At 40.9% G+C, this 26856-nt stretch overlaps 1 protein-coding gene and 1 long non-coding RNA gene across 11 annotated transcripts in view; one reads left to right on the top strand and one right to left on the bottom strand.

The window, feature by feature from the left end:
• Positions 1-26856, bottom strand: part of LOC110119953 — a 180116-nt gene that overhangs the window by 120169 nt on the left and 33091 nt on the right. The window lies entirely within an intron of this gene.
• The window catches only part of LOC100644824 (max dimerization protein 1), a 228020-nt gene that overhangs the window by 177046 nt on the left and 24118 nt on the right, over positions 1-26856 (top strand). For 8 of the 10 annotated variants that reach the window (XM_012317194.3, XM_012317198.3, XM_012317196.3 and 5 more), the window contains exon 7: positions 16649-16654. The exons of the other annotated variants lie outside the window; for them this stretch is intronic. In XM_012317194.3, coding sequence (XP_012172584.1) covers positions 16649-16654 — 6 coding nt within the window. The remainder of the gene's footprint in view (positions 1-16648; positions 16655-26856) is intronic. 10 annotated transcript variants of the gene reach the window in all.

Raw genomic sequence — 26856 nt, 5'->3', positions numbered from 1 at the left:
TTTGAAAAAGGAATAAAATCTAAATAATATAGATATAGAATTACAAAGATATAAACATAAAAGAGATAATCTATAAGTAATTATCTGAAGTCGTTTAGCTACGATTGATTTGGTTTTCTCAAATTTTTCTAAATTAGTAAATTGCCGGATGTAAAATATTTTATGGGACGTTTTTAAATATCACGAAACTCGTCGAGATTCATCCTAAAGCATCCTTTGTACACTGTAAATTTCCTAAATCGCGGTAGAAGATCTTTCGCTGGAAGTCCATTACTGCTCGAGCTCCATTGAATAATTCCCAGTTGTGCCATCCAATTCCACCGGTGAAATATGCGCACGATACAGGAATAAATAAACGATGATATCAGAGAGTAATAGAAATAAATAAACGATGCGATTCAAGAGCAACGCTCAATCAACATTCAAAAATCCATCTTCAAGAAATCATTCTTCTATCCTAGTCGAAGAATAAATATTATGCTTATATCATGCGAATAAATGACAGGATTCTAGAGTAATAGAAATAAATAAGAGATGCGATTCAAAAGCAATTCATAACCACGGTACCGCAGAACCCTCCTTCAAGAAACCATGTTTCCAAACCAGATGGAGTACGAAAAGACAGACAGTAAAATCCAAGAGAAATACAAATGAGTAAACGATGCAATTCGAGGGTATTTCACATTCAGCTCCCTAAAATCCTTCTTGGAGGAATCATATTTTCAATTCAAATACAGCGCCAAACAATAAATGAAACGATCCAAGAGTAATTCACATCTGGCTTAAAGAAGCTGGTTTTCAATTTAGATAAAGAACCAAATAATACGATCCAAGTTTCGTGTTTTGTGCAATTTCGCGCTTGCCATATTTCTTATAAATGTATAAGAATCCGCAATCTAATAATAAACTCGTTACAGTAAGCAAAGATATTTGGACGTATAAGAATAATAAATATTACGTTTGTGCAATGAGCAATCTTATTATCTCAGAGTATAGATTATGCGAATGCTTCGCAGAGATGTTATCTTGCCTTCGAGATACCTCACCATTGATCGTTTCGTGTAATGAACCTAGCCTTGCGGTAAAATTTGTTGGAATCTTACTTAAAGGAAGAAAAGCAACCTTACAGGTTGTACAAGGAATTTCATAACCAACTAACTGGTAAAGCTTCGATATGCAAAGAACGATATTTCCATGAAGTTGGAAGACCAGGCAGACCGCTCTAATCTTCCCATCCCACTCCTCTTTCACCCAGAATTCCCGTTTATCTTTCAGATCGCGCGAGAGAAAAACCGTGTATCGGACACGAATTTCAATTCGAAACACGGAAGCCACCGTTTTCGTCCACCTATTCGCTCTCCACGAAAGCTCGCTGCCTCCGTTCCGTATATTTAAACAACAAGTGCAGCATGGGAGGGACTAGCGGGTGGAAATACTATTTGTCAACACTCGTGCATTTATACCCGGAGCCCGTGGACATCGCCGGTAAATCATGGCATGGTGAGCGAGAAACAATTGACCACGATGTTCACCAGTCCTCTGTTACGTCGTTGGCGAACACCGAGATCGACAAAATATATTTTGTCAGCAAGGTTGTAGAATGCATGTGACCGCGTAGCTGGCGTAAACCAGGCGGAGGAACAACTATTGACCAGTCACGGAGTTGCCATAACTAGCGGTAATGGTCGGCTCGTTTCGGCTCTCCGTTAGCTCCTCTGCCTCTCTTTCTCTCCCGCGTCTCTCGTCTTCCGCCGCGCTTGTTTATCCGCCCCTTGTTCGCCACCCTCGTCTTCCGTTTCCAGCTCCATCGTTGCCACACTGACGTCACGTCTCGTCACGATAGGCCGACTCTAGAACGCCATCGGTCGCGTCCGAGATTAAGAAGCGATACAAAAGGCTGCGAGAGTTTCAAGGTTTTAAAAAACGCTTGGTCTCCGGGTTATGGATCATAATGGCTCGCGAAAGTATTCAAACGCTTACTATAGGAAATTGCACGAATATATAACGTATGTTACAGAACATTTTTTGAAACCTCATTGACACTGGTAAACTGCGAGACTGCTAACGAGTAGACTGCGGACTTTGTGTAAAGGAAATTGAAAGACACAGAAATGCACAGAAGACACATAAAATGGGAAAGTTGGACTAAATATCCAAACTAGAGTACTTTGTGTCTCTTAAGGGATGAAGCAAATTTCTGTTTAGGTCCCGTTTCTTTAATAGTGATTGTAAGAAAATAATTTGCATGAATATTCGCTGTCTGGTAATAAGACACGATTGTCGTGTCGAGGGTAAGCCAATCGGAAAATGCATATAGAAGGTAGAAGCTGTTTATTGCGAACATACAGTTAATAAAACTAGTGTACACTATGAATAGTTGGCTGAAACGTATAATTGGCGTTAAAGCTGAACCCACCAAATACTGTGGCTTATTGACGTAATAAATAATTTTGTGACTTTGATGAAACTCCGTACGTTCGCGTATACAACAAATAAATATGCCGAAACGAGATTCAATTTTCCACGCTCTGAAAACTCGTTATCGCCATCGCGGACTTACGCTCGCGGAACTACTTGCCCCGTTCGAAATCGTTTTATTTGCAAACGCATGCATCTTCGTAAACGTCGACCACCTACCCCTTTAACACCAGGAACAAAGGTGGCACGAAGTTGGCCGATAAACAAGCACGCGGAAGGAGAAGAAAGAAAGCAAAAGAGAAGAGAGAAAGGACAGAATAGCGGCACGGGGAAATTAATAATCCAGGCGAGTAACGCTTTCGAGATATTCAGCGCTTCAAACCGGAACAACCAGCGGCGAGAAGGGTGAAAGGGAAAGAAAAGAACGGAAACCGGAAATTATAGTTACGGCTGACGTTTTAAACGATACGACAAGGCTTGAAAGTTAGTCACCTTTTCCTCCTTTCCCTTTCTTCCATCCTTTTCTTTTCTTTCTTTCTTCCTTCTTTTTTCCTTTTCGTGTTCCTGGGTGCGACTGTCCCCCCTGTGCTCACGGGTCTCTGACTTTTCAGTCAGCTCGAATAAACCTAGGATTAATTACCACAATCCCGGGGAACATTATCGTTATCTACGGCCACCCACCCCCGCGGGCTTCGCGCGCCTTCTATCTTCGCGATAAATAGTATAACGCCGTGCACACGCAACAGGGCTACGTCACAGTGTTTATTATCATCTGATAGCGGGTTGATTAATCATGCGAGTGGAGGAAAGAACGAGCGAAACGAACGAGTCGCAAAGAAACGGTGGAAACAAGAAATGGACGACTAGGATTAGACTGCACGATAATTTGCCAATAATATTAATGGATCGAGAAAGACGAGTCGGCAATTTGCAAATTACGTGTACATCGACTTTGTAATTTTGCAATTTTATGCTAAACGGGGCAGTCAGTTGGCTCGTACCTCGTAAAGTTCACTCGTTTAACCTGCTACTGTTACGTACGAGAATTTATTAACTCTTCGTAACTCTAAGTTTAACTGGACACGACATTCTGTTTCTCTTACTCTTAACATGCGAGATGGATTCGTTGTACGAAAACTTATTAACATGCTATTGTCACGAACATTTATAATTATCAATTTACGATTTACAATCGTTTGTGTTAAAATATATAAGAAGAAACTAAATACTTCGCCATTGACCGGTGACATGTAAAATTTCATTAACCATAGCGCAAGAGGGTACTGACGAGACGAAAGCAACGAAAGAAAGAAGCAGCCGAACGCGTACGTGTTTCACCAGCGACAGGGGGTGTGTTTTGTTCTTCGCCTCTTATTTCCCTTTTTTATTTCGAAACGCGCCGCTGGAAACACGAATTTCGATCCTCGAGCAGGGCCTCGAGCCGTCGGTGTCGACGGAAGCGTCGAATGTTTCGGGTATTTTTTGCACGACGGTTCACCCCTTCACCCCGTAAGAGGAGGGAAAGGGTGGAGAGATCGACGCTGGCACACCGGCGAATCGGCGGGGTCGGAGACCAAGCGGGGGTGCACACGGTGCTGGTTTTAATGAACTCTTTCACCCGCCACTCGTGCCACCCTTAAACCGCCGCTTTCACCGGAGGTTCTCAAGCGGTGCGCGGCCACTCGCGCCACGATCGATACGCGTGCACGTGCGTTTTCGCGCACTGCCCCTTTTTCTGAAAAAAAACCACTCTCACCCTGGCCCACCTACACTCTATTCTCACACGTGGAAATAAATAAAATTAACGACCTTGGAACTTTTAAGAATTCTTAATCAAATCTCGTACGTGTACTGTTTGTGGTTGAAAAGATTGGCTAATGAAACGATACATTTTTCTATCTGTAGACTACATATTTGTGGATGTGAACGTCAATAACGAAGAACATGTGCTTTGTTTTTAACATTTTAGGATAAGGGAAGAGTTCTATTATAATTTGTAGAGTCGAAGAGCTTTATAGAGAAAGGGCTCATAGGACAAAATGGTGAATTATATTAAAATCTTTTTCTTTTTTAATATTACCTCTGTCGTGTCTTAGATCTGCGTTTCTATAAATCCTCCTTCCCTCAAAAAAATTCATACCTATATATCACACCTTCGCTCTTCGAATAATTTAATTCATCATCGAGAAATATTACAAAAGATATTGAAAGATTGATGCAAAGAACGTTAAAAATCTATGAACACATTCCAAGATAAAGAACACAACGAGATATCATTTGGTAGGGAAGAAAGGATTAAAGGAGCGGGGTTGAGCGCCACTGTCACCTGGACAGGTTGGCGATGTCGAGAGGGCGAGAGGGTGAGAGAGCGTGGTGAGGGGCAGAGCTGGCTCGGTCGGTGTGACGAGAATAGAGGCATGTTATTGATTATGGAAAAATACCCTTGGCTCAGGGGCGGAAAGAGAGGGTCGCAGGGGTGGCCGGCACCCCCTCATCTTCGAAGCACGGTTCCCAGCCGGTGTCATGGCTACTGTACACCGTGCATTCTCTCTGTCTGCCACCCCCCTTGTCGTGTTCTTCGCTCGCCGCAACACAGCCCGCACCCCTTCTCCTCTATACCGCCGCCTAATCACCCCTTCTGCTACGTGCTGGGGGTCGTCTGACAGTATGACGTCATAATAACGACATGTCCTTGTCGGCTGTTACCCTCTTCAGGGGATAGTCGATAAGCCAGATCGGCGAACTCGCTTATCGCCAAAGGATACGCATCGTTTTCCTATCGTACGGAAAAGTCGATTTTACGACCAGTTGCCGCGGCATCGTCTCTTCGAGAATTGCGATGGGGTAGTTTTCGGCCGGATGACGATCTTTCGTCGTCGATGTTGGAAGAAAGAATGGAAGGTACCCAATTTTTGATGGGCTGTTTCGAGTAGATGAACGACGCGCGCTTAAAAATCGGAAATCGATGCCGATCAATTTTATAGACTGAGACGTAAAGAAGACGAATGACGTAAATATTCTTTAAAATTTACCTTGGCATTTATAACCATTTATGTCATCCGATTCGGTAAATGAATATATGCAGGTTAGTCAGTTGCCCCCTTTTTTTAAAGCTGCATACTAATCACCTGCTTACGCAGATAATGGGATTAAGAAACTTTAAGGGGGGTTGATCAATCCGGCTGGTACGAATCGCGACTGCAGGTTTGTAAAGAGCGAGAGATGTTTTCATCATTATCTATGAAAACATCACCAAACCTCTTTATCCGTGTATTATTGAAATTTCTGAAATGTAAATTCAATGATAAGAGCTAGCTCCGTGGCCCCACCCTCGAGCCCGTCACCCAATAAAAAACCTATTCAAAACAACCATTAAAAAATCGCAGCACCGGCGAGAACATTCACGGGACTTCTTGATCCGGCTGTTCTATCGTAATCGCGTTAAAAGGCCTCTTCGTTAGGGAGACAAGCGGCAGCGCGGCAGCTAATGTTCTTAGGCCGCGTTATTTTCTTAAGCCGAGCGACTGCTTCCACTGAAGCGTTTTCCCCAGGAGTGATTACTCTCATAGTTCGCCTCTTAAATAAAAACCACTTGCTTAGTGCCGTTAAATCATCCCCTTACGGCCACTCGATGTCTGACAAACTTTTGAACAACATAAAAAGAAAGACAGAAGAAGAAGAAAAATGACAAGAATGAAAGGTTCACGCTCGAACGAATGGTTCTTTGGATGGAACGATAACACAGGACAGAGGAAGGCTTATTAAATGCAACCCCCTTGGCACAGAGCAAATGTTGCTTGTCGTCCGCTAAAGATGCTTAAAATAGAATTAAAAGCTTGCGTGTGGTGTTGTTTAATCGACTACACACCCTCGCCGGTGTTCGTCGACCCTTTCGGAGTCGCCTGACAGTTTTGACGTCATAACCGCGGCCAACCCCCGTGTCCCGCCATCCACTGTTACCGTGCACGCTCAGAGCCCTTGATGCACGAGCCGGTAAGGCAGACTGGCGTTTTTACCGGCTGAGAAAACATCCCTTAGGAGAGACGCGTTTAAAAATTTCTGCCTTGCTGCCCTCGCCGGAGTAGACGACGATTGTTAACCGTAGACATGGTCGATGGGGATGGAGCAGCCACGTGGTGATTATTTCTCTTTTATTTCTATCTCTCTTTCTTACTTTTCCTTCGTTTTCTTTTTTATTCGAGTTTCGAGAGGAATGATATTCTTTCATACGGTGTTTCGTAGGTGTTGAAATTTTCCGTAATTTGTAATTATTTTCTTTTACAGTCCCTATTGAATCAGAATCTGAAACGATAATAGATAAGTCGTGTTTACTAAGAAATTTTCCACGTCCTCGCCCATTGAAATCTTTAAATCATCGTCATTATTTCATGTATATTCGGAGAATCGAATTTCCAACATTTTCTAAAATATTACCTCCGCACCGCACCAGGAAACTTGTCACAAAACTCCGTTCAAAATTCACAACCACCAACCCTTCAACCCTGCAATTCCAACCGAATCAGAATCTGAAAAGACACGATCGCCGCGCCGGATCGGCCAGCAATTTCTCAAATCGGCGTCAGTCTGGTCTATAGCAAGCGGCGGTACCCGCCTCGATCCTCCGGTTCCAATCAACGATCCAGAATTTATTAGCCGCCCTACAATGGCCGTGCAAATTGTGCGAGGTCCCGTGGAACGCGCAATTTACGTCCGCGAAGGAGAGGGTGCGCGACTCAACGGGTTGGCCATTGTAATTATCATTCGAGCAATGCCAAAAGGTAGAAAAGGGGTGAGCGGGTGGATGCGTCGCGACGTTGGTGGTTTTCTCCGCGCGAGAATCCAAGTCCAATTTCGCGTTCTCTTGATAAGATTCGAGGTAGCGGAGAAGAGCTGCTCTAATTTCGAGCTCATTATTATGCGCTGCAACGGGTCGAACGAAGAGGGGCGCGGCCGTTGAAGCCAGTTCCAAGCTGCGCCCGGACAGGGTTAAATCTGTTTCTGAAAGGGCTGAAACGACACCCCTGGTATCCGATGTCTCTTCTAGCGAATTCCGCTTTTGCCTTCCGCTAATACGCGCGACTTGTACGCGCGGCTTGTTCGCGCGAGCAACCGGAGAACCAAGGAGGAAACTCTAACTGCAGAAAGGTGGAAAGAGAGGAGAAGAGAAACTAGGTAAGAGGGTGGCGAAGACGAGTCACCCCTTAATCTTCATTAAGCATCCCTTAACTGTTCGCGGCTCCCCGGGCGATAATTCTCCGGAGCTTCTCTCACGCGACAAATGGCCATCCTTTCCGACTGATGAAAAAATAGAAATCGTCGTCGGGTCATCGCCTTTGAACCCGTCGTGGCTAGACGTTTCGCCGTCGTGAAATAGATCAGACGTAAGGGTGAGAAGAGCAGCGGCAAATTTTGGTGGCTCGCGTAATAAGTTTACGATTGGTTAAGGAGGACTTGTCGTTCTGACGAATAAAACGTCCAAAGACTGAGACACATACACTTTTAGGAATCTACGTATACGTGAAGATCCCAGGATTGAAACACGATAAATACATGTTTGGTGATTTCTTGACTTCGCTCTATGATTGAATGGACGAATTTTTAAATGGACATCATATAGTAAATAAAATTACGATAATGTTCCAGCCGCATTTTTTCTCCAATCTCAAGTTTCGTTGCTGACACATGTAGTTTTAATATTTATGGTCAGGGAGTAAACGTGGATGCTCTTTAATAGAAGAGACTGTGAAATATCTCTGATGTTTGAAATTTTAATGGTCTCTTTGAGTTCCTTCAGAGCCAGCGCGTTCAATTTTTTCCCATTCCACATACTCTTCATGATAAATTCACGTAGACGCTGAAACAGCTTACTTTATGCGCTTCTGCCTAGAAAATTTCTCTCTAAATATTTCTTTCTAAAAGAGATAAATCACTGTTCCGAGGATTATCATCGACTTTTTAAGATTTCCATTTTAATATATTTTCTTGTCCCTTCGCCCTTCGAAAAAGAATTAATTTTTTGCTCGATATACAACTTCCCTTGTCCAGAAAACTAAGTAGTAGCTGGCCCGTACATACCATTGAAATCTCAGGCAAAGATTCGAATTCCTTGAAACGAGAGCCAACGAGAAAAGCCAAAGCGAACTGTCGACGACAAAGGATCTCGTTTCCCACAATTTCCTTTGCACGTATCATAACGTTTACCTCCATTATCCGAACACGACATCCCGCTGAAAATCTCCGACGACAAAACCGACGACCAGTCCTACGCGAAACGGCGTTATTGCTTTCCCATTTCGCGCGTTTCTCCCCCTTTTAAAATAGCGGCCATTCGGTCGCAGTGACTCGCTATTTGTCGCGGTTCTCCTCCAGATTGGATTTCCCCTTTTACAAATTACGCTTCCTCGGATCGACGAGAACAGAGATTCATGCTCAAACGGATCAAACATCGCTAGCCATTGCTTTAGAAGGAAGCTACTACCATCGAACAGGGAAATCATTTCACGTGGAAAATTTCGTGCGATACTTTCTTCGAGGAAAGGGAAGTCTCGTTCCTGTCAGGGTCGATGCTTCAAATTTTACGAATATAGCCGTGATAGTCGTCTTTCGTTGCGGTGGTAATGAAATTACAAAATGTATTTTATTTAACAGGTAACAGTGCATAGGCTGCGTGACGGGCATAAAATTACAAGCAACACGAAAGTACAATGACATTACGCGTGTTGTGTTGCCCGATAAAAAATAAAATAAATTAAGAATAACGTGGCTCGGATCTTGGACTTGATTAATTAACTCCAAATGTTATAATAAATACGATGGCAATTTGCCAATTACTCTCTGCAGTCACTGTACAACACGTATATAAAAGTTTTCTATTCGAGATACTTTTACGAGCCAGTGTACATATACCCAACAATTTCAATAACTAACCCTTCGCCAAAGCAAGCAAAAAATCTATTCACCCCATCACGAACAAGTGTAAAATCTAACCGGAAGTGGAAGTCGCCGTGAACGGCAAAAACCTCGAGCCAGCCCTCGAGGCCATCAATTTCTCAGTTGATCTCGGCTGAAGAGGCACACGATCGAAAAGAAAACCTTCGCCGGATAGTTTTTCCCCTCGCGTCGGGCTCATCTCTCGAACTGGCAGCCACGTCTACTGCCCTTGATCCGTACGAGGTGCGAGTCTCCAGCAGGAGATATCGCGCGATACTAACAACACCGAGAAACGTGGAAATCCCCGGAAACAGGGAGAGACTTCGTGGAAGAAAGGACGAACGACGGAAATATAGAGAGCGAGAGCGTTCGAGAATCGTTTACCGACATCTCTCCGACCAGCGGAGACTTCTTTCTTCCTATCGTCGTCCCTCTTCCGTTCTTCGTGTCTCTCTTTTTCCTCGTCGTGGAAACACAATGGCGAAACGGGAAGCTGCAGAATGCAGCCAAGAGTCTGAGTGCTCGTTGCTGAAACACACTTTCGGTGGGATAAAGAGAGACAGGGCGACGCCGCGCGCACAAGACCACAGTATACGGCGTGCAGGCTGGTGGGGTTGAGGGTGCACGTTTCGTCGAACAATGTGCTTTTGGCGGGTGTAAAAAGGCAGAGGGGATGGAAACACGTCGCTGGCGCGAGAGAGATGCGGAAGACACGCGTGGGGATGGGCGACGCGTAAGTGAGATGGAAAGGAATAAGGAGAAAAATGGGGGCAACGAGAGGCGAGGCAAGGGTGAAACGAGAAGAACGAAAGAGACGGAGCGCGCGAAGGAAGCTCGGAGATGTCGGGCGTCGCGACGCCAGGTTCCAGCATGAGTAAAAAGCACCGGCTCTATCCTTTCGGCTATCCTTCGTTTCGATTCTACGTGGCTCTGTCTTGATTTCTCTCTTTTTTTGGCGGAGGGAGGGATGCGCGTTGCTCTCCTCCTCCTCCTCCATTTGCCTATTTGCCTAGTCGAAAGGGATAAGGTAGAGATCCTTCTTTATTTCCTCTTCCTTCTTCCTGTCGCGAAGTCCCACTCTTTCTTCAGCTTGGAATTTTAACTTTCTCCAAGCTTCTTCGTCGATTCTCGTGAAGAATCATTGGGGACATGGTGGGTATTAGTAATCGTGCACCATCCCTCGGAGCTTTTAATGCCTTTGTAGCAACTACGAACCGTGTCTTTTGCCCTTGTGAGAAAAGAATTTCCAATCTAAGGCTATAACGTTTCTAGACACTGTAGCAAAAAAGAAGTGTCTATCGTTTTACGTTCATTTCGGCTCAGAAGAAATCCTCATCTTAGTTCTTAACTGTTCTAACTCCATTTTTCAATAAATTTAACCAACACACATATCGATATAGAGAATACGAATTCGTGATAACGCGACGAAAACTGCGCTTAGAAAGAAACAGACGCATGTTCAGTTCTTTCAGTCCCTAACTCCACGCGATAATATTAAACTTCGTAAAGAACTCAATTTTCTCACTTCAGATCACAGATCAGTGGAAAAAGATTAACAACGCTAACACATAATTCAGGTTTAATGTCTGCTGATTGTATAAAGATCGCGGCAGCTGCCATCGATCTATAGATACATTTTGCTAAAATGTCACTGCTACCACAAATCTCCTGCAAACTGTCCAAATACTTATGAGCAATAGCATCCATCCATATACATATATGTATATGTAGCTACATACATATACGAATAAGAATGGAGAGAAAGGAAAGGACGTCCTCGTTAACTATCGCGCGGCGAATAAAAGAATGGTGGCCGTTCGTTCTGCCATTGGCGAACGGATCGTTACGTCCCGAGGAAAAAAGCGGTCTAATGGACGGAGCGGTTCCGATAATACGGTCGACGAATTAATTCGCTGTCGTCGTGGTCGTCGTTCGCTCGATTCTCCCCACGTTTTACGCCATCGTTCTCCTTCTCGTCGTCGTTTGCAATCGCCTTCGATTCCTCGCGACTTTCTCATCCATCCGTCGTCCCTCCCCAGATGGAAATAAACCCGACTTAACGTCGAATCTTCGTCGACGTGTCTTGCGTCGAACGGCGTCTCGTTTACGAGAAACTGTGTTAACTAATGGAATTCAGGCGAACAATAGACGATCGACCGTAACCGGACGCTGAAGTTAAGTGCTCGCGAAGATCGTCCTAGAGCTGAGGTTGCCCTTTGAGAATTCTGCTGTGGATGTTCGAATGGATGGGTCTCGCTTGCTGTCTACGGGCTTCCTGTTGTGCGTACAATGAAATTGTGTGCACTGTGCAGCGCAGATGCGGGACTTCGTGAATCGAGCTGATAGTAGCGGGGCTTGGTTGAAAGTTTTTGGCGAAGTCAACGACGTTTAGCGAGATAGTGTTTTGCTGGTTCATTGTTTGGAAGATTGATAATCCCTTAGACCTTTAGCGATGAACTTTTGTTTCACGAACGAAGATTATGGTTATATGATAGTTCGAAATATACTCAAATTTGAGAAGAACGACAAAGAAATATCTTTGTAATTCGAATAATTTTTAAAGTAGGATCCGCAAATCCACTCAGCTTTCTAACTGCTATTCTATATGTTATCTAGTATTTCGATATTCTAATCGCGTGTTTAGCCTCCGTTAAAAAATTACGCGCGTGATTTCATAATTGCTTGTATCAAACTTTCCCACGACGAATCAGAAGTAGTGAACAAACTGCTTTCTTTTTATTATCTTTCCTATGTTATAATTAAAAGTACGAATATACAGCACCTCTCAGACTTTCCAAATAAATTGCCTTTATTATATAAATTTAACGATGCTAAACTGTCTTTTACCAACTACTCTTCGCTAAGTAGTACTGATCTATTCATCTCTGTAGTATTCATATCTGACGAATTCAATGTCTTGCCATGCGAAAGGGTTAGTTTCCCTTCCAAGTAGAATTTATCCGGAGAAGACGGATGTACTGGAGATCAATAAGATTTATTGTTTTCGCGTGTTTACGATTTCGTCGGCAATGACAGCCGTATTTGTCCGGCACTATGTCCGTTCTTGGGAACGATTGCATTGTACACGATTGGTATCGTGGTGTGTACATGTCTAGTCCCGTGTGCAGCAGTGGCACAGTCAATTGACCTCGTTCTCGTTCGTACGTCGCGGCACGACTGGAACGCGACGCGACGCGCGAATATCACCGATTGTGGCCCGTGGAAACAGCTACGGTACATGTGTATATCACCGCTTGAATATCTCTAGTGCATCCACGCGTCTCGATGGCTCTTCTCTTGCTTTCGTTTAAAGATGTTTTACGCAGACGTACTTGACTATTGCATAGAGTTAATATTTGCAGGAAATGTGAAAACAATGTATCATTTAAACGAAGGGAATATTTATTCAACAACGAGAACAATTTGGCTGAGAATCATGGTGTCGTAGGTCAAGATCTTGAGAACTCGAACGTAGTAACAGATTTGAACCTTTAAAAGTATCGTAATTTATTAAGTTACTACTTTATTCACTGTGACGATATACGTTTTCTTCATTGTTATTTAAATATTGTTAAATATTTTATTATAGTCTACAATTTAATATTAATTAGATATATATATTCTTTTTTGTTAAAAAATATACTCAGTCTTTTATAATGACGAACACAAAACACTATTTTATGAAAGCTAGCAGTGGACTGTCGCACACCACTACGATTCTCAACACTCCATTTAATTAAAAAATATATGGTCTAAAATTACTGTTCATTGTTATCAACGTGTAATAGGAAAGGATTTATAGAGAGTAGAATTTAATAATGGAGGTTTCTTCCACGTAAGTTATAATGAAATGGTGAAATATTGCTTTGAGGATGTAATATGTCCTGAGGGCGAAAGAGGGGAATACATATTATTGAAATATGCTTTTGTTGCAAAACGATATTAAAAATATTGAAATATTACTTTGGAGATCTAATAGGTCTTGTTGCATGTATACTGCTCAAAGGGCTTTTTTCTTCCCTTCGTTTAAATACGTTCTGTGCAGAAGAAATTAATGTGTTACGTAAAAGCAGTATATAAAATGTTGAAATACGATGTCAAGGATTCAATACATTCTCAAAAGGAAAAACTTTTGGATAGAAGTTAACGAAACGATGAAAACTATGGCGACACGTCATACTTGAACGATCATTTATCAGCCTATTCCAATATAGGCAATTTTTATTTTTATAAAAAAATATTCACGCCAAATATTCTATCGATGAGTAATACGCACTATCGGATCGTGATGTCAGCGTCGACTATGGTATCTGATGGAAAAAAGCGCAGCAATGGAGCATTTTCAATGCGTCGGTGTGTCACGGTTGGCGTTGATTTCCTTACGCGCTGTTCTTTTCGAGAAATTTTCCAACGCATATCTATTGTCGACCCAATAATGCGCTCGACTAGAACGTGATACGTGAATGTTGCAACGAATACAAGTGTCATTGATCTCAGTCTATGGATGGAGGTGAGATCGCGTCAAGAGGACCTTGGTCCATTTTTCCTTTTGGCTTTCGTCGCAACCAGTCAACTATCAAGCGCGTATCGTTCAACAACGATTAATCCTTTTACGTATAACGGTGTAACAAGAAATAGAAAAAGAACGATTAAAAAGAAAATTTATTTCCTTTATCATCGAAATATTCGTATTTGCGAGGTTACATACAAAGAATAAGTAATTTCGTCTATCCGCGCATCCGATAAAAAATTCTCGAGTTCCAATATTACAACAACGGTGAAATTAAATGTAGGATTTCTACAAAACACGAGATTGCCATTGATCTATGAAAATAGCGCTACGATGCAACGATTTTAATTTCCATTTCAAATAAAATATCTTTATAAGCTATTAAAATTCCTCGTAAGACATTCGTAAGAATATTCCTGTCACGCAACTTCCAACAGCAACTAAACGAGAGATTAAAAAGAAGCATAACTAACTATCGTTGAACACAATGTACGTTCGTAGAGCATTAAATTTACGAAAATTGGCCAGTATTTAAGTTTATTAGCCACGATTGATAATGAAAATTCGAACGAAAACGGTCCATCGACGAACTATTGCTAATTTATTCGAACGAGGATGGTTTCATGTGGAAAACGAAATGGGAGAAAAGAAGTATGAGGAAAGAGGTTGTACACGGAGTTACATTAATTAGTTGGCGGACTAGCATAGAGAGAGACCATTATTTGAAATCGATTTCGCGAGTACAATCGCGGCTGGCAATAATTAAAATTGCGGCATAGTAATTCGGATGATTAAGGGCCACACGGTGCGCAATTATCGCCTGCACGTACCGAAAAGGAGATAAATAACCGTAGGCGACATAAATTCCCGTGGACGCGCGACTGTCTGCGCTGTTACAAACGATAAATCCGCTGGAAATCGTCACGCGGTCGCGGGGACGCTTGCGTCTTCCCAATCTTATTACTATCTGTATAGCGTACACCGTCGATTAAAAATTCGATAATGATAACATAGAATGATATATAATTCTCTAGCTTTCATTGACAAGATATCGTACTCCCGTTTCTATCGTTTCAATTCTCCTTCGTTTTAACTAAATTCACGATTTCTGAAGTTAAATCTATGACTTTTTATTACTATTGCTACTTCGCGTAATTATAGGTTTATTAAATTGTAACTGGATAAAGTAGAAAATTGATACGCTTCGAGCATCGAATATTTCAGCGAAACTAATACTGAATCGTAGAACATCTCTGCCTTCTTCACGAAAACGTAAAAAGAAATAAATGTGTTTCTACCGACGAGAATTGGTACAACAAAATTCTTCCCGCGATTCAAAGGAACCTCAGCTCTGAAAGGCCCTTTTCTAATCTAGTACTCACACTTCCATCGAATGCGGCGTAAAGTCAACTACATTTTACCTAAGATTTATATGAACTCAACCCTTTTTCGTTCCCGCCTAGACTCTAAATTACCACCAATCGCGGGATACGTCTTTTTAATACCACCGGAACACGATCAATTTCGAACAAAAACACGAAAGCAAAGAAGAAAACTACCGAAACAAAGTATTAAGCGTATTTTTCCCACCGTACGAATTGTATCTGGAGGCACGGGGCGCCGTGACACTTCGGTAATTACGCGCGTAGATTCCGACAGTGGAATTTATTCGTCGTTTATCGCCGGTCACCCGGTATATTAAACAGACGATCGCGTCGTTTTTCACCGAGCTGACGTCCGCGCCGCTCGACGATGATCTCGTCGACGATAACTTGCGCAATCAAAATCCCGATTTCGCGCGTGTCACCCCTTTCTCACGGTCGAAAATCGTTTACGAGCGCCGTCATTCCCCTCGCGTTTCCCACAATTTTTTTCTTCGTCCCTTTTACGTTTTCTATCGGTCCTGCAGCATTAGTCGAAACACGTTCGACACGTTTTATAAAAGTGTTTTACGAGTCGCGCATATACGAGAATGATTATTTCGCGTGCAGAAAATTCTGTTCGCGGGAAATTGAGGATTTTCATGGTTTCGGCCGACTGGGGTTATTGTTAGTTGAACGATTGTCGGGCGATGGCTATCTCGGGGAATTTATCTGGCACGGATAAAGCGAGAACAGTTAGTTAACGGGAAGGATTAAGTTTAGTTTTGTGCTTGGAAGGGAGGAAGATGCTGCTTAATCGATTTCTAATTGGAGTGACAGATATTCTTGCTACTTACAGAATTTTTAAAATACTATATTTTTGTTAAGTATTATGTTGGTGGAAAACAAATGGCTGATTGACGATCGTCGAAACTTGAATTTTAATTCCTACGTACTTCGTGTAAGAAGGAAATAAACTGTATTTCTTGTAGTTCTTTTTTAATCGACGAATATTAAATGCTCTCTGTATAAAGATTTTTTATTTTTTCTACCAAGGTCCGGTATCCAGCTTTTGTCAAATATTGTAGATCGTTGCAAAGGAATAAGAAAGTTCAAGCTCAATCCAAAAATTATTATAATTTTTTACTTTAAAGTTTAATTAACTTTTCATTGACTCTAGTCCTTATAATAATTTCACTATTTTAATAATACAAAAATCATAAAGAATAATAGTCAATCGCTATAGTGAATGAGACGCAGTGTATTTGTTTATACCGTGATCGATCATTTTCTTTCCATCATCGTAATGCATCGGACAAAATTATCGCAGTAGGAAGTAACGTAGTAAGAAAGAATATAGCTGTTTATAGCTTGTTATACCGTTTCTCTAATCGTATAACAATTCTTGTCTTCTTTTTTCTGTTTTCAGCTTTCTGTAAGTTGCGATTTATGTTAAGTTCTCACTCTCGTCACTTGAAAACCCACTCTCTCACGTTGAAGATCTTCAGCTGAAGATTGTGAACTTTGCTCTGAACGGATGGATCGTTCTTTCGGAGTTAAAAGCCTTTGTTAACTACCCAAAAGTCGAACTAAAAATCCCTTCTCTTATCTGAAGAAACGTGCCCGCTAGCTTTCGATTAAAGACAACTTTGACGCTTTGAGAAGACAAATTTTTCATTTTGATTCTTTTTAACTTTTGGGCTTCCATTGCATGTAACGCGATTCTCCACGGTGATATTAGAATGTGATACTAATCAATCCCTATTCTTAAACTCTTATGATTCCCTTGAGTATTAGCTATAGTGCCAAAGAAGACGATTATAATAAAATTATATATCATCGGTGCAATTACAACATATCATGTAATCGATGACACGTGGAAGATAAAATGGCAATGGCTCTCGTTGTAAAGGTAAAGAACAATCAGCGAGGGAATACATGACAAACTAGAGAAAAACTTCCTACTTATAATTAATAGATTCTACTTATAATAATTAATTTCCATAAATCTTAAATCGCAGTCTTTTTGTTAAGTTTATAAAAATATATGATTATAAGCTAATGTTGATTATAAATAAGGAACATATCTTATGTATTTAACAGCGCGAAGAAATTTACGGAAGAATGAATATGTTATTTACCTTAATTCTAATGAATTTTTATTTTTTATAAAAATGCCACTAACTGAGTGTTACTTAAATATTTTATTTCTTACAAAAATATATTTTACTTACTCCGATCTTTTTATTTTGTTCGAATCAATATTCTTAATCAATCAATACTCAATCGCGATTAATATAATTTACTCGTATCGAACTTTGTTAAAGTCACTTTGATCTTGTTTGGCCGTTCACCAAAACATATCGTGTCACAAAACATATTAACTAACGTTTACTAAATTTAAAGAATTGCTACAACATTTTCATATATTTTTCCAAACGTAATAAATCTTTAAAAAAGAAAAACTTAATATCCAACAAACACAGACCATTACAAATCATCGAAAAATAAAAAGGAATATCAAGAACAAGAGATGAGGAGAAAACACACACGTGTACGCGTACTTACATAAGTACGAACGTATCAAGAGCAAATCGAGTTCACCAGATGTTCTCGAGAAGAACTGCTCGTCGACTTATTCTCAGGGAAGCAACAGAAAGAAAGAGAGACAGACAGACAGGCGGATAGACAGAGACAGTGAGACGAACGTGTTAAGCAGTAAGACAGAGAAACGTATGCGCAAAAGTGAAACGGAAGCAGAGTGCTGGAAGGAAGAGAGAAATCTGCACGGTTTACCAGGTATATACGCTTACGGCTGTCTCGCTGTCATTAATTAATCTCACGTGATAAATGTTAAGTCGTCTGCCAACTTGGAAGATGTTAACGCGGGCCGCGCGCTGGCCCAGCTGCGTGCCGCGATTGAATCAGCAACGGGCGAACGCTGAGACACCGGTGGCAGATGTTGCTGCATAAATTTCTGTTAATCCTTCGTGGCAACGACCAGAATCGTTTGTCCCACGGCGGCCGCGAAAGATCGATCGTCGTTGCACGTGACTGTATCGATCTATTCTCTGGTTTTACGTAGATCTTAGATTTTAAATCGACTTGGGATAGAAATTCGTTGTGCGACCGATCTTTGATTCTGGATCGCGTTTGCAGTGCTTGGGATATAGCGTTGTTCGATACACTAAGTTCTAGTGGAGAACAGAGCTTGAAAACACGATTTAACCATAAGAACTATATATATATACTATTGTACTATATGTAGATATTGGTGCGAGGGGTAGGGAATATTTATTTATGTAAATTTATATTTTTACCATTATAATCGAGAATATGAAACCTGGACAGGGAATTGTCTTACTTGCTTAAATATCGTGAAACTGTGCTTTGGGTATTTTATATGTTCTTCGTTTTACGTGCATTTTATGCATCTTTGTGTCTCCTTAATTTTCCTATAAGTACATAAACATCCGCAGTATATTATATTAGTGTAATTTGTATCGCAGCGAAATTAACACCGCTACTTGTAGAAAACACGAACAAAATCATTGCTTCTTTTAATTTCATATTAAAGTTTCCTTTAATGGAATGACCGTAGTATAATTCACCCTGCTGTTCTCCTTGGGTCTATATGGGTCCAATAGTTTTTAAGTATTTGGTTCTAGTGTTTAATATAGTTTTTTAGTATATGTTTAGTGAATATAATTTCGCGCATTCCACGTTTCTTATAAATGAAGCATTCCAAAGAAACGAGATCTCTGAGGAGATACAAACGCGAGGAAGTGAGGAAAACAGCAGGATTGAAAGTTGAGCTAAGAGACTAAACTAAACCTTACAAAGGAGCTTCAAACTATCTCTTTAAAAGCCCCTAAATACTTTTCTCTATTACTTCCTTCGTTTCTCGTTTCATCCCCCAGAAAGTGATAATTTAATCTACCTCACGCAACAGTCGTTGTTATTATCATAGAACATCGAGGCTGAAGGTAAAACAAAAGCAAGGATAATCCTTCTATCGATACTTTGGCAAGTTCTAAACCAGCCGACTACCAATATCCCTGGCGTGTAGCAGGGATTTTCGTTAGGTCGGGAAACAGGAGCGATTGCCGGAAGGAAATAGAATTTCACAGCCCCCTGGAAGTCCCTGCAAATGTGTCGTTCTTCGGTCCTTGGGCAAAGCAGGCTGGATACACATCGTTCGCTTAAAAGAGTTTGAAAACTCATTATCGCAAATCGGAGCCGAATCGAGGGAAAACTGAAGGAAACTCCGGCAACCAAAGAAAGTAATCCTTATGCCGAAAAAGAGGAGCAGGAGGAAAGAAAGAAGGTTCACCGTGACCCCGTGAATACCAACATGTCTTCCGCCTTTTTTCCCAGCCTATCCAACCTTCGCTGATTTTTTTTCGCAGACCATGTACGCTATTATCCACAAATATTTGCATATCTAATCCAATTGAATCGGAATAACCCAATACTTTTGTTATATTTTCGATACTATCATGAAAGAAGGTTCTTCTACTGGTTAATTCGCTATTCCTTCCCATAACCGAGATCAAATATTCCGCTAAATTAAACTGAAACACTCTGCGCCACTTAACTGGCTCGTTAAGTTACTTAACTCGGATATTGTCGCAGGACCAATTTTCATCCACCTTCCATTTTATTCAGATTAATCAGTTACGGATTAACACTTTAACCCATAACCGATTAAGATGGTGTCTATCAGATAGCAACAATTTTTAATTTTCTGGTAATTTGATGCGACACACAATATCATGCATAAGATTTGCAATCGTTGTTAACTTTATATCTATAAATACCTGAACATACATCGTCTACGTGACAAAATGACCACTACACCAGTTCTGACTTAACTATCGCTTCTACCGATAACCACTAACTGCATGTGATTCATACGATCATCTAACCCAACGTCAAAGGTCGAAATTAAATTAAAGAGTTTCGTTCAAACTATATTTTACGTATTTGCAATAATTCGGAGGCGTGGAAATTCTTATGGCCGGTAGTGTACATTTTCGATGGACTTTCAAGCAGTCGCCAGGCCGAAAGCGCCACAGAAATAAATTGAATCATGTGGAAAGTAGAATTACAAACACATCCACGTGGCGTTTCCCTAGTTCCTTCGTGCTCGTGTGGTAGTTTCGAAGGTTTCTTCCCGGAGCCAAGAAGGTTGGAAAGGATACGAGGGATGGGAAAGAGAAAGACGAGAAACAGAGAGGGAGGACAAGAGAGAGAGAGAGAGAGCTAAGGAAGGAGGGAAGGTCTTCCAACTTGGACATCCCGGGGTATTATCTATCTCGGAAGTTCCGTCCCCCAGGCTGCGGCTGGCTCCGTTGACGATGACGAAGACGACGAGGACGGTCACGCTAATCGCAGCTGGCTGGAGATTGGCTTTTAGCACGGAGTTCGGGCCAACTTGTATCGCCAGGAAATCGCGCGCACCCCCGCTCAAATTTACGGGGTGATTCCTTCGCCCATCCCTCCGTTCCTCGAGGACAGTATTTGCGGCCAGGAGAAGCTCTACTCTGCGATCGGGTCTCGACGTGGTCTTCGTGGTGATTTAAATTGCTCTAGGCGGGGGCCAGCCTTCTGATTTTTAAAGCTTCCCTTTCCCTTAAAGATTGTTCTCGAGAAGTTCCCCGGTTGATGAGGTTGGAGCCTGCTGTTTGTTGGCTGTGAGTCGTTTTATTCTTCCTTTTTCTTTTCTTTTTCTTTTATTTCTCTTTTCTTTTTCGGTTCGATGTTAGGGGCGGTTTTCCGTCGTTGAGGTGTTCGTGGAATGATTAAGTAGTTTCTGGTGCTTGCAATGATTTCTTCGATTGCTAATGCAAATATTCGTTACTCGTTAGGAACAAGTTTGTTAATCGCGTATTTCCCCCAATCTACCTGTATAATTCATCAATTCCCATCGTCGAATTCTGTTTTTCGATGTTGCGGCTATTAAACAATTTCACGGATTTGCTTGATATTTTCGTCGTCGCTATTCGCACTTTATAAATCTTTGTGTAATTTTCGTAATTTTCGTAAATTCGAAGAATTTCATGAGAGAATAGCGTAGCATATGATAAATCATGAAACTTTTTCTCCATGGGTTTTCATTTTGAATTATGTGATGGTAGCAAAGGTAATACGCGATTACTCTTGATTCCTCTAAGCCACCGTATCTGATCAAACCGGACTCGTTAAATTTCAATCGTGTAGCGGCCATCCAAAAATTTAATACCTTACTATAGTACCTAATTAAAACAGGCTCGTTAAGCTTCAATCGTGTAGCAACCGTTCAAAAATTTAACGGTTTGCTATTGAATGGCCGATGTATCGACATGCATACATACGTGCATACGTGAAAGGCTTTCATTGACGGTTTTGAATTATCAGAAAATTAATACCAAACAGCGAAATTTCACGGAAATTTGGATAAAACGGATTCTGGCGAAATATCTCCGTAACCAGACAGTTTGCAAAACAATCGTGTTCCACACTAAGCTGAACGCAACGTAATTGAATTAATTGCGAACTTTCGCCGAGATTGCCTGTAACATGCGATATATTCCTTATAGGGGCTTTATCGTGCAACTTCAATCGGCTGGGACCGTTTTGCGGTTAGGTTTCCGGTTAATCGTAACATCGAATCGCGACAATTTTCGGTGAAAGTACTTGTTTCTAAAGTACCTATTCGCAACGATTATTAGCCGTCAATCGATGGAATTGACTGACAAGGTCAGCTCGTGTCCTCGCATTGTTCTCGCCTCGCTATTGCCCACTTTACCTTGTGTTCACGTGTCACTCCTTTCTTTTACTATTTTTTCTCTGTTTTTTTTTATGTCGCACAGATTGCAGCAATTTATATCTTACACGCGAATTTAAATGGTCGCGTGTTACTGAGAAATAAAATTTTTAATGGACTACGGGAAAGTGTGTTTAGAGTTCTATGAATTTGACTGAGAAGCCTGTTTAAATGGTCGATGGTTTTCAAGTATATTATTTTTAAAATACGAATATTTCGGTTATTGTCCTCCTACTTGTCGGAAGTAATTGATTGATCGCAGACGTAAAACAATATTAGACATGATAGGATTTATGGAACGTGCTTCCTTCTTGTTTCCATAGTAAGTAATCACAGACGAGTTTTATTCTTGATTTTAACGGGTTTTTATGGTAATTTCCTTAATGCATGTAAATTTATTTTGCATAAATAATCTGTTCCTTAGAATCTGTAAATATTATCTTCGTGGGGTTTTTTCATATTTGGTTAATTTTAACGTAGTATTTCCATTTTATTCAAGCCTTATTTTAATTCGTCATTAAAAAGTTTTCGAATAATCAAAAGTCTCAGGAAGTTTCGCATAATCTAAAGTTACTCGCGTCGATTGTCAGAAATTTATGTGTAAATTACTATTATTTTTGGAATAGCTTGCACCGCGTGCCCCTGTAACAGGGCTGAATCGTTAATCGAAAACGTTTACAATTTCGCAAATAATCCTGCTGGCAACGAAGGAGAGTTTCTTGGTCCGAGGAATATGTAAATGAGCAGCAACTTGTAGACATCCTTCCAGCAGTCTCTCGGGGAAACATGCTAACTCAAGGAAATGTAGTTGAACCATATTCAAATTGGCGCTCTGAGTCACGCGGATCTGGAGTATGTAAAATGGCATCTACGATGTCTCGAACTCTCACCGATGCGTCTATGCAAAATATCGTTCGTCGATTTTCAATTCCCTTACATCGTTTAATTTTCTCAGTCTAGAAACGAGAAACATACAATATCGAAATTCATGATATATCGAAAATGCTTTCTTATCGATGCACCGTGTGACGAATTTATATCTACGAAAGAGACACGACTATGATCAAAATATTTAAATGGAAACAGTCCAAAGATGATAGAGTAAGACAAGATTCGAGAAGAAAGACAAGACAAATGAAAATCTAGGAAGATATATCGTCCGCTAGAAGTAAATTCATCTACGTTCGAACGCCGAGCACAGAAAAGCAACCAAAATGTGCGTGAATCGAAGTAAACATTTGAGAAGCTTCAAAATTCAACTCAAAACCACTGAAGTAACAAACAAAAAAGAAAAAAAGAAAAAGAGAACTCCAAAAGAAGGAAACAATAAATACGAGAAGATAATAAATTTGTCCAAAAATATCCACACGCTTCAAAATACACACTCTATTCTCAAAGTAAATTCCTGCACATTCAGCCGTCACAAGAAATAATGGAAAACGCATTCGAAGCAAGGTCAGACTTTTAAGAGTGGCGAAAAAGGCAGACAGAACGGAACGAAATATTAAGGAAACTTCAGGAGGAGACGTCGAAGAACGGAAAGGAAAAGACGGGAAAACAGGAAGGGCATATGGGTTCGTGTGTCGAAGGAAGAACGCCGGCGAAGATCTTTGGAGCAGCGCCAATTTCCAGAATAACTTAGCGTCGCACGCGTCACCAATATGGCATATAGACGACGATGGTGTGCACGATACGCGGCGGTGCACACGTGCTATCTGCAGACCGTGTGATTTAGACCGGCGGTATATACCTGCATTTTATAGGCAAATTTCCTGGCATCGACGTCTGACAGCGACCGTTGTATCGTCGACCTGGGAATCTACGCGGTTTTGCGTAGAACTTTGGTCACGCGACAGTATCTGCTCTGAATTTAGACGACAAACGCGTTCGTTCTGTTTCTACGGATTGTTTCGCCAAGTACAAGGTTCGATCGTGGCTTGACCCAGAGATTCACGCGATTTTTAATATTTATCGAGTCCGCCCCCGCTTCTAGAGTTCTCAATGGCTGTCAGAGTTTCGTTCGGAACAGCCTGAAATTACAGTCTTCCGGCAGAATTTATGCAATTTCCTAGAAATGCTTCTGTTGGACTGTTACACGAGCGTACCGTGTTTTCGACCATCGGTTTATTTATTTATCGTTTAAAAAGGATAGAAATATGTTCGTAAGGCAGGAGAGTTACCTTGAAGAAGGCAGAAAAAAGGAGAAATAGGGATAATGAAAGCGTAGAGAAGTTTAAGCACAAAGGGTGGAGAGTTGGAGGAAACAAAAGAAAAAGAGAACACGTGAAAGATAAAAATTCAATCGCAAAGGGTGAAAGGCCAGGAAATAGAAGAAGTTGCAAAGAAGAAGGTAGACCAAATCCCTCAAAAAGATAGGAGTTCAAAGCTGCAGAAGTTCTACAGATAAAAAGAAGCATACGTGTAAAACCTCGGAAATAAAATATGGGATGCAGGATTCGAAATTATATTTAGCATAGAGTCGGGTAGTTTTTAAATGGATGGCAATTGCTTGCGATATTTTCATCGTTGATACCGTTATTTATTTGCTAAGCTCCAAGTAGACAAGTGCCGATTTCACGGAAACGGGTAGTTCGAATAAGAAGCGAATAGGATTGAGAAACGAGCTTTCATCGACGCTGCAGTGAACTTAAGCGTTCCACGAAGCATGGACTAACAAAGCGAGTAAGGTGATTAAGGGCCGAGTATAAGATGATTAGAGTTTCCCTAGAAAATTCCAAACTTCCGCCGTATCTTTACAAATACAATCTGAGATCCGTGAATATCTATAGCAGAAACATCCTCTTTGTCTTGTTCCTGGATTCCACGAAACACGAGAACTCGAGTATCCAACTTTTAATTTATTCCTTTCGACTACATCCTCAGATTCGTTATAAAAATTGTTCATTTATATACAATCCGTCCAGAACCATTGCTACTCGGTTCTGTCAATTTTTTATAATATAAGCGACCCATTTTTTGAACAAATTTCCTTTTACGATCTCAAAATTGCGAACGCTATTACAGTTCGAGCGATTCATTTAAATGTGATCGACCAATATCAAACACGACGTTTTCTGTTCTAATATGAAAAATTTGAGCATTGGAAAGACGATCGGCTTGTTTTTGCAACGCACGAACGGAGAAATAATTTTAAATCTCTTTGAAGTCAGCTGGAAATGTTTTGCAGCGCCTGTAACACGCGATAAACATGTTTGTTCTAGTTTTTTACGGTCTAACAGAGAAACGTGTTTTGAATCGAAGTATCACATAATTCTCTGTGGTGGAGGATGGTAACGGCCGTGTTAAAGTTCACCAACTTCCGCCTCTTCGATTTTTCTCTAGTGCCAGTCAAACATTCGTTTCGAAAATTGATCAAAGACAGAAGAAATGTCTTTTCAACAGATGATGAAGAAAATGTAATGTATTTACTTGGAAAATAGTAAATTCGTTGTAGCTATTTAACGTAGTAAATTAATTTTATACTGCTCGTGAACGACGTAACTTCTCGTTTATTGTTAATACAATAGATTATCCGAGATGATGTGGAACGGACCTACCTCGAATAATCGAGAACTCGGAAAGGTTTATTAGCGTTCATAAATCGCATAATAAAATCGTAGATAACGTTTTGATAATATAATGTTGTACATGCGTTTAGGTTTAATTAATTACTTAATCTGTTGAAAGTTTGATTAATTGCTTTCACAGTACCTAACTATTTACATTTTCGTACTCTTCGTGTTAAAATTTCGAAAGAGATAAAGTAATGCTATGAAGTTATGGTAAAGTTCAGAGCACATCGAATAATACGGAACTTCGAATAACCGAGACTCCATCGTAAATAATTTCTAATCCTACAATGAGTATTTCTTAACTCTGCTACGATATTCGAATTTTCGTACTTTTGCATTTTAGCAACAAAAAAGACTTGTAATATTTTGAGAAAATATCAAGCGTAAAATTGAAAACAACATTCACACTGCTGGCAATGATCCTTTCAATAATAACAGCCTTTCCATATTTCACTCGAATTTGAAATATTTTTTAATGTTAGAAGATACTGATACCGAAAATACTGAGAGATGTTTGATCGAAAATAGCCGAAAGAATGCAACCGGATTAAAGTAAACAACTCGATCAGAATAATTTACTTTTTGCTCCAACACTCGGGACAAAAATTGTTCCTTAGCCACGTAGAAACAGTTTAAAATTCTTATCCATTGCTAATTAAATTCCAAGTTTTCCCAATTTTTGCACGAGGCAAAATTAACAGACGTTAAGGAAGAACTAAGAAACCCTTCTGCCAGATACAAATCAGGCTAATCCTCGCCTATTAACTGCCCTCGTACATCGTATCTCTCGGCGAAACTTTCCCCAACTTGCATAATATTTTGCATCGCGTTGATCGCGTTAATTTTTAATTAAACGAGCCTGGTACAGTGGCGACAGGAGAAGAACGATTTCTCGTTCGTCCGAAAGTGTCCTCGAGATTCCCCGATGGCCATTTATTTTCCCTTCTTTGCTCGCTTTCGCTCGCCAAATCCGCAATTCGGAGCTGATACGAAACGCAATTTGCCCGCGCTGGCTGGAACTGGATAGCTCGACGAACGTGGGGTACTCTTTCTAAAAATGGGAAATATACGATGAAATCGGGAAGCTTCGCGGGGAAACTCGTTGACGCTGTCGGTGACCTGGAAACGGAGCGAGTTTCTACACGAAATTTTCTGAAAAACGATCGCAAGATCCATCAAGGATGCGCGGCTTCTCGATGGATAGCGGGTTCGTCGTTTCGAGGCGTTTACCTTTTACAAAATGTGCACCTTAAAGGG

This window comes from Bombus terrestris, chromosome 15 (genome assembly GCF_910591885.1).
Source record: "Bombus terrestris chromosome 15, iyBomTerr1.2, whole genome shotgun sequence".
Classification (NCBI taxonomy): domain Eukaryota; kingdom Metazoa; phylum Arthropoda; class Insecta; order Hymenoptera; family Apidae; genus Bombus; species Bombus terrestris.
The sequence above is the reverse complement of the archived record's forward strand: the minus strand, read 5'-3'. Positions and strand labels throughout refer to the sequence as shown.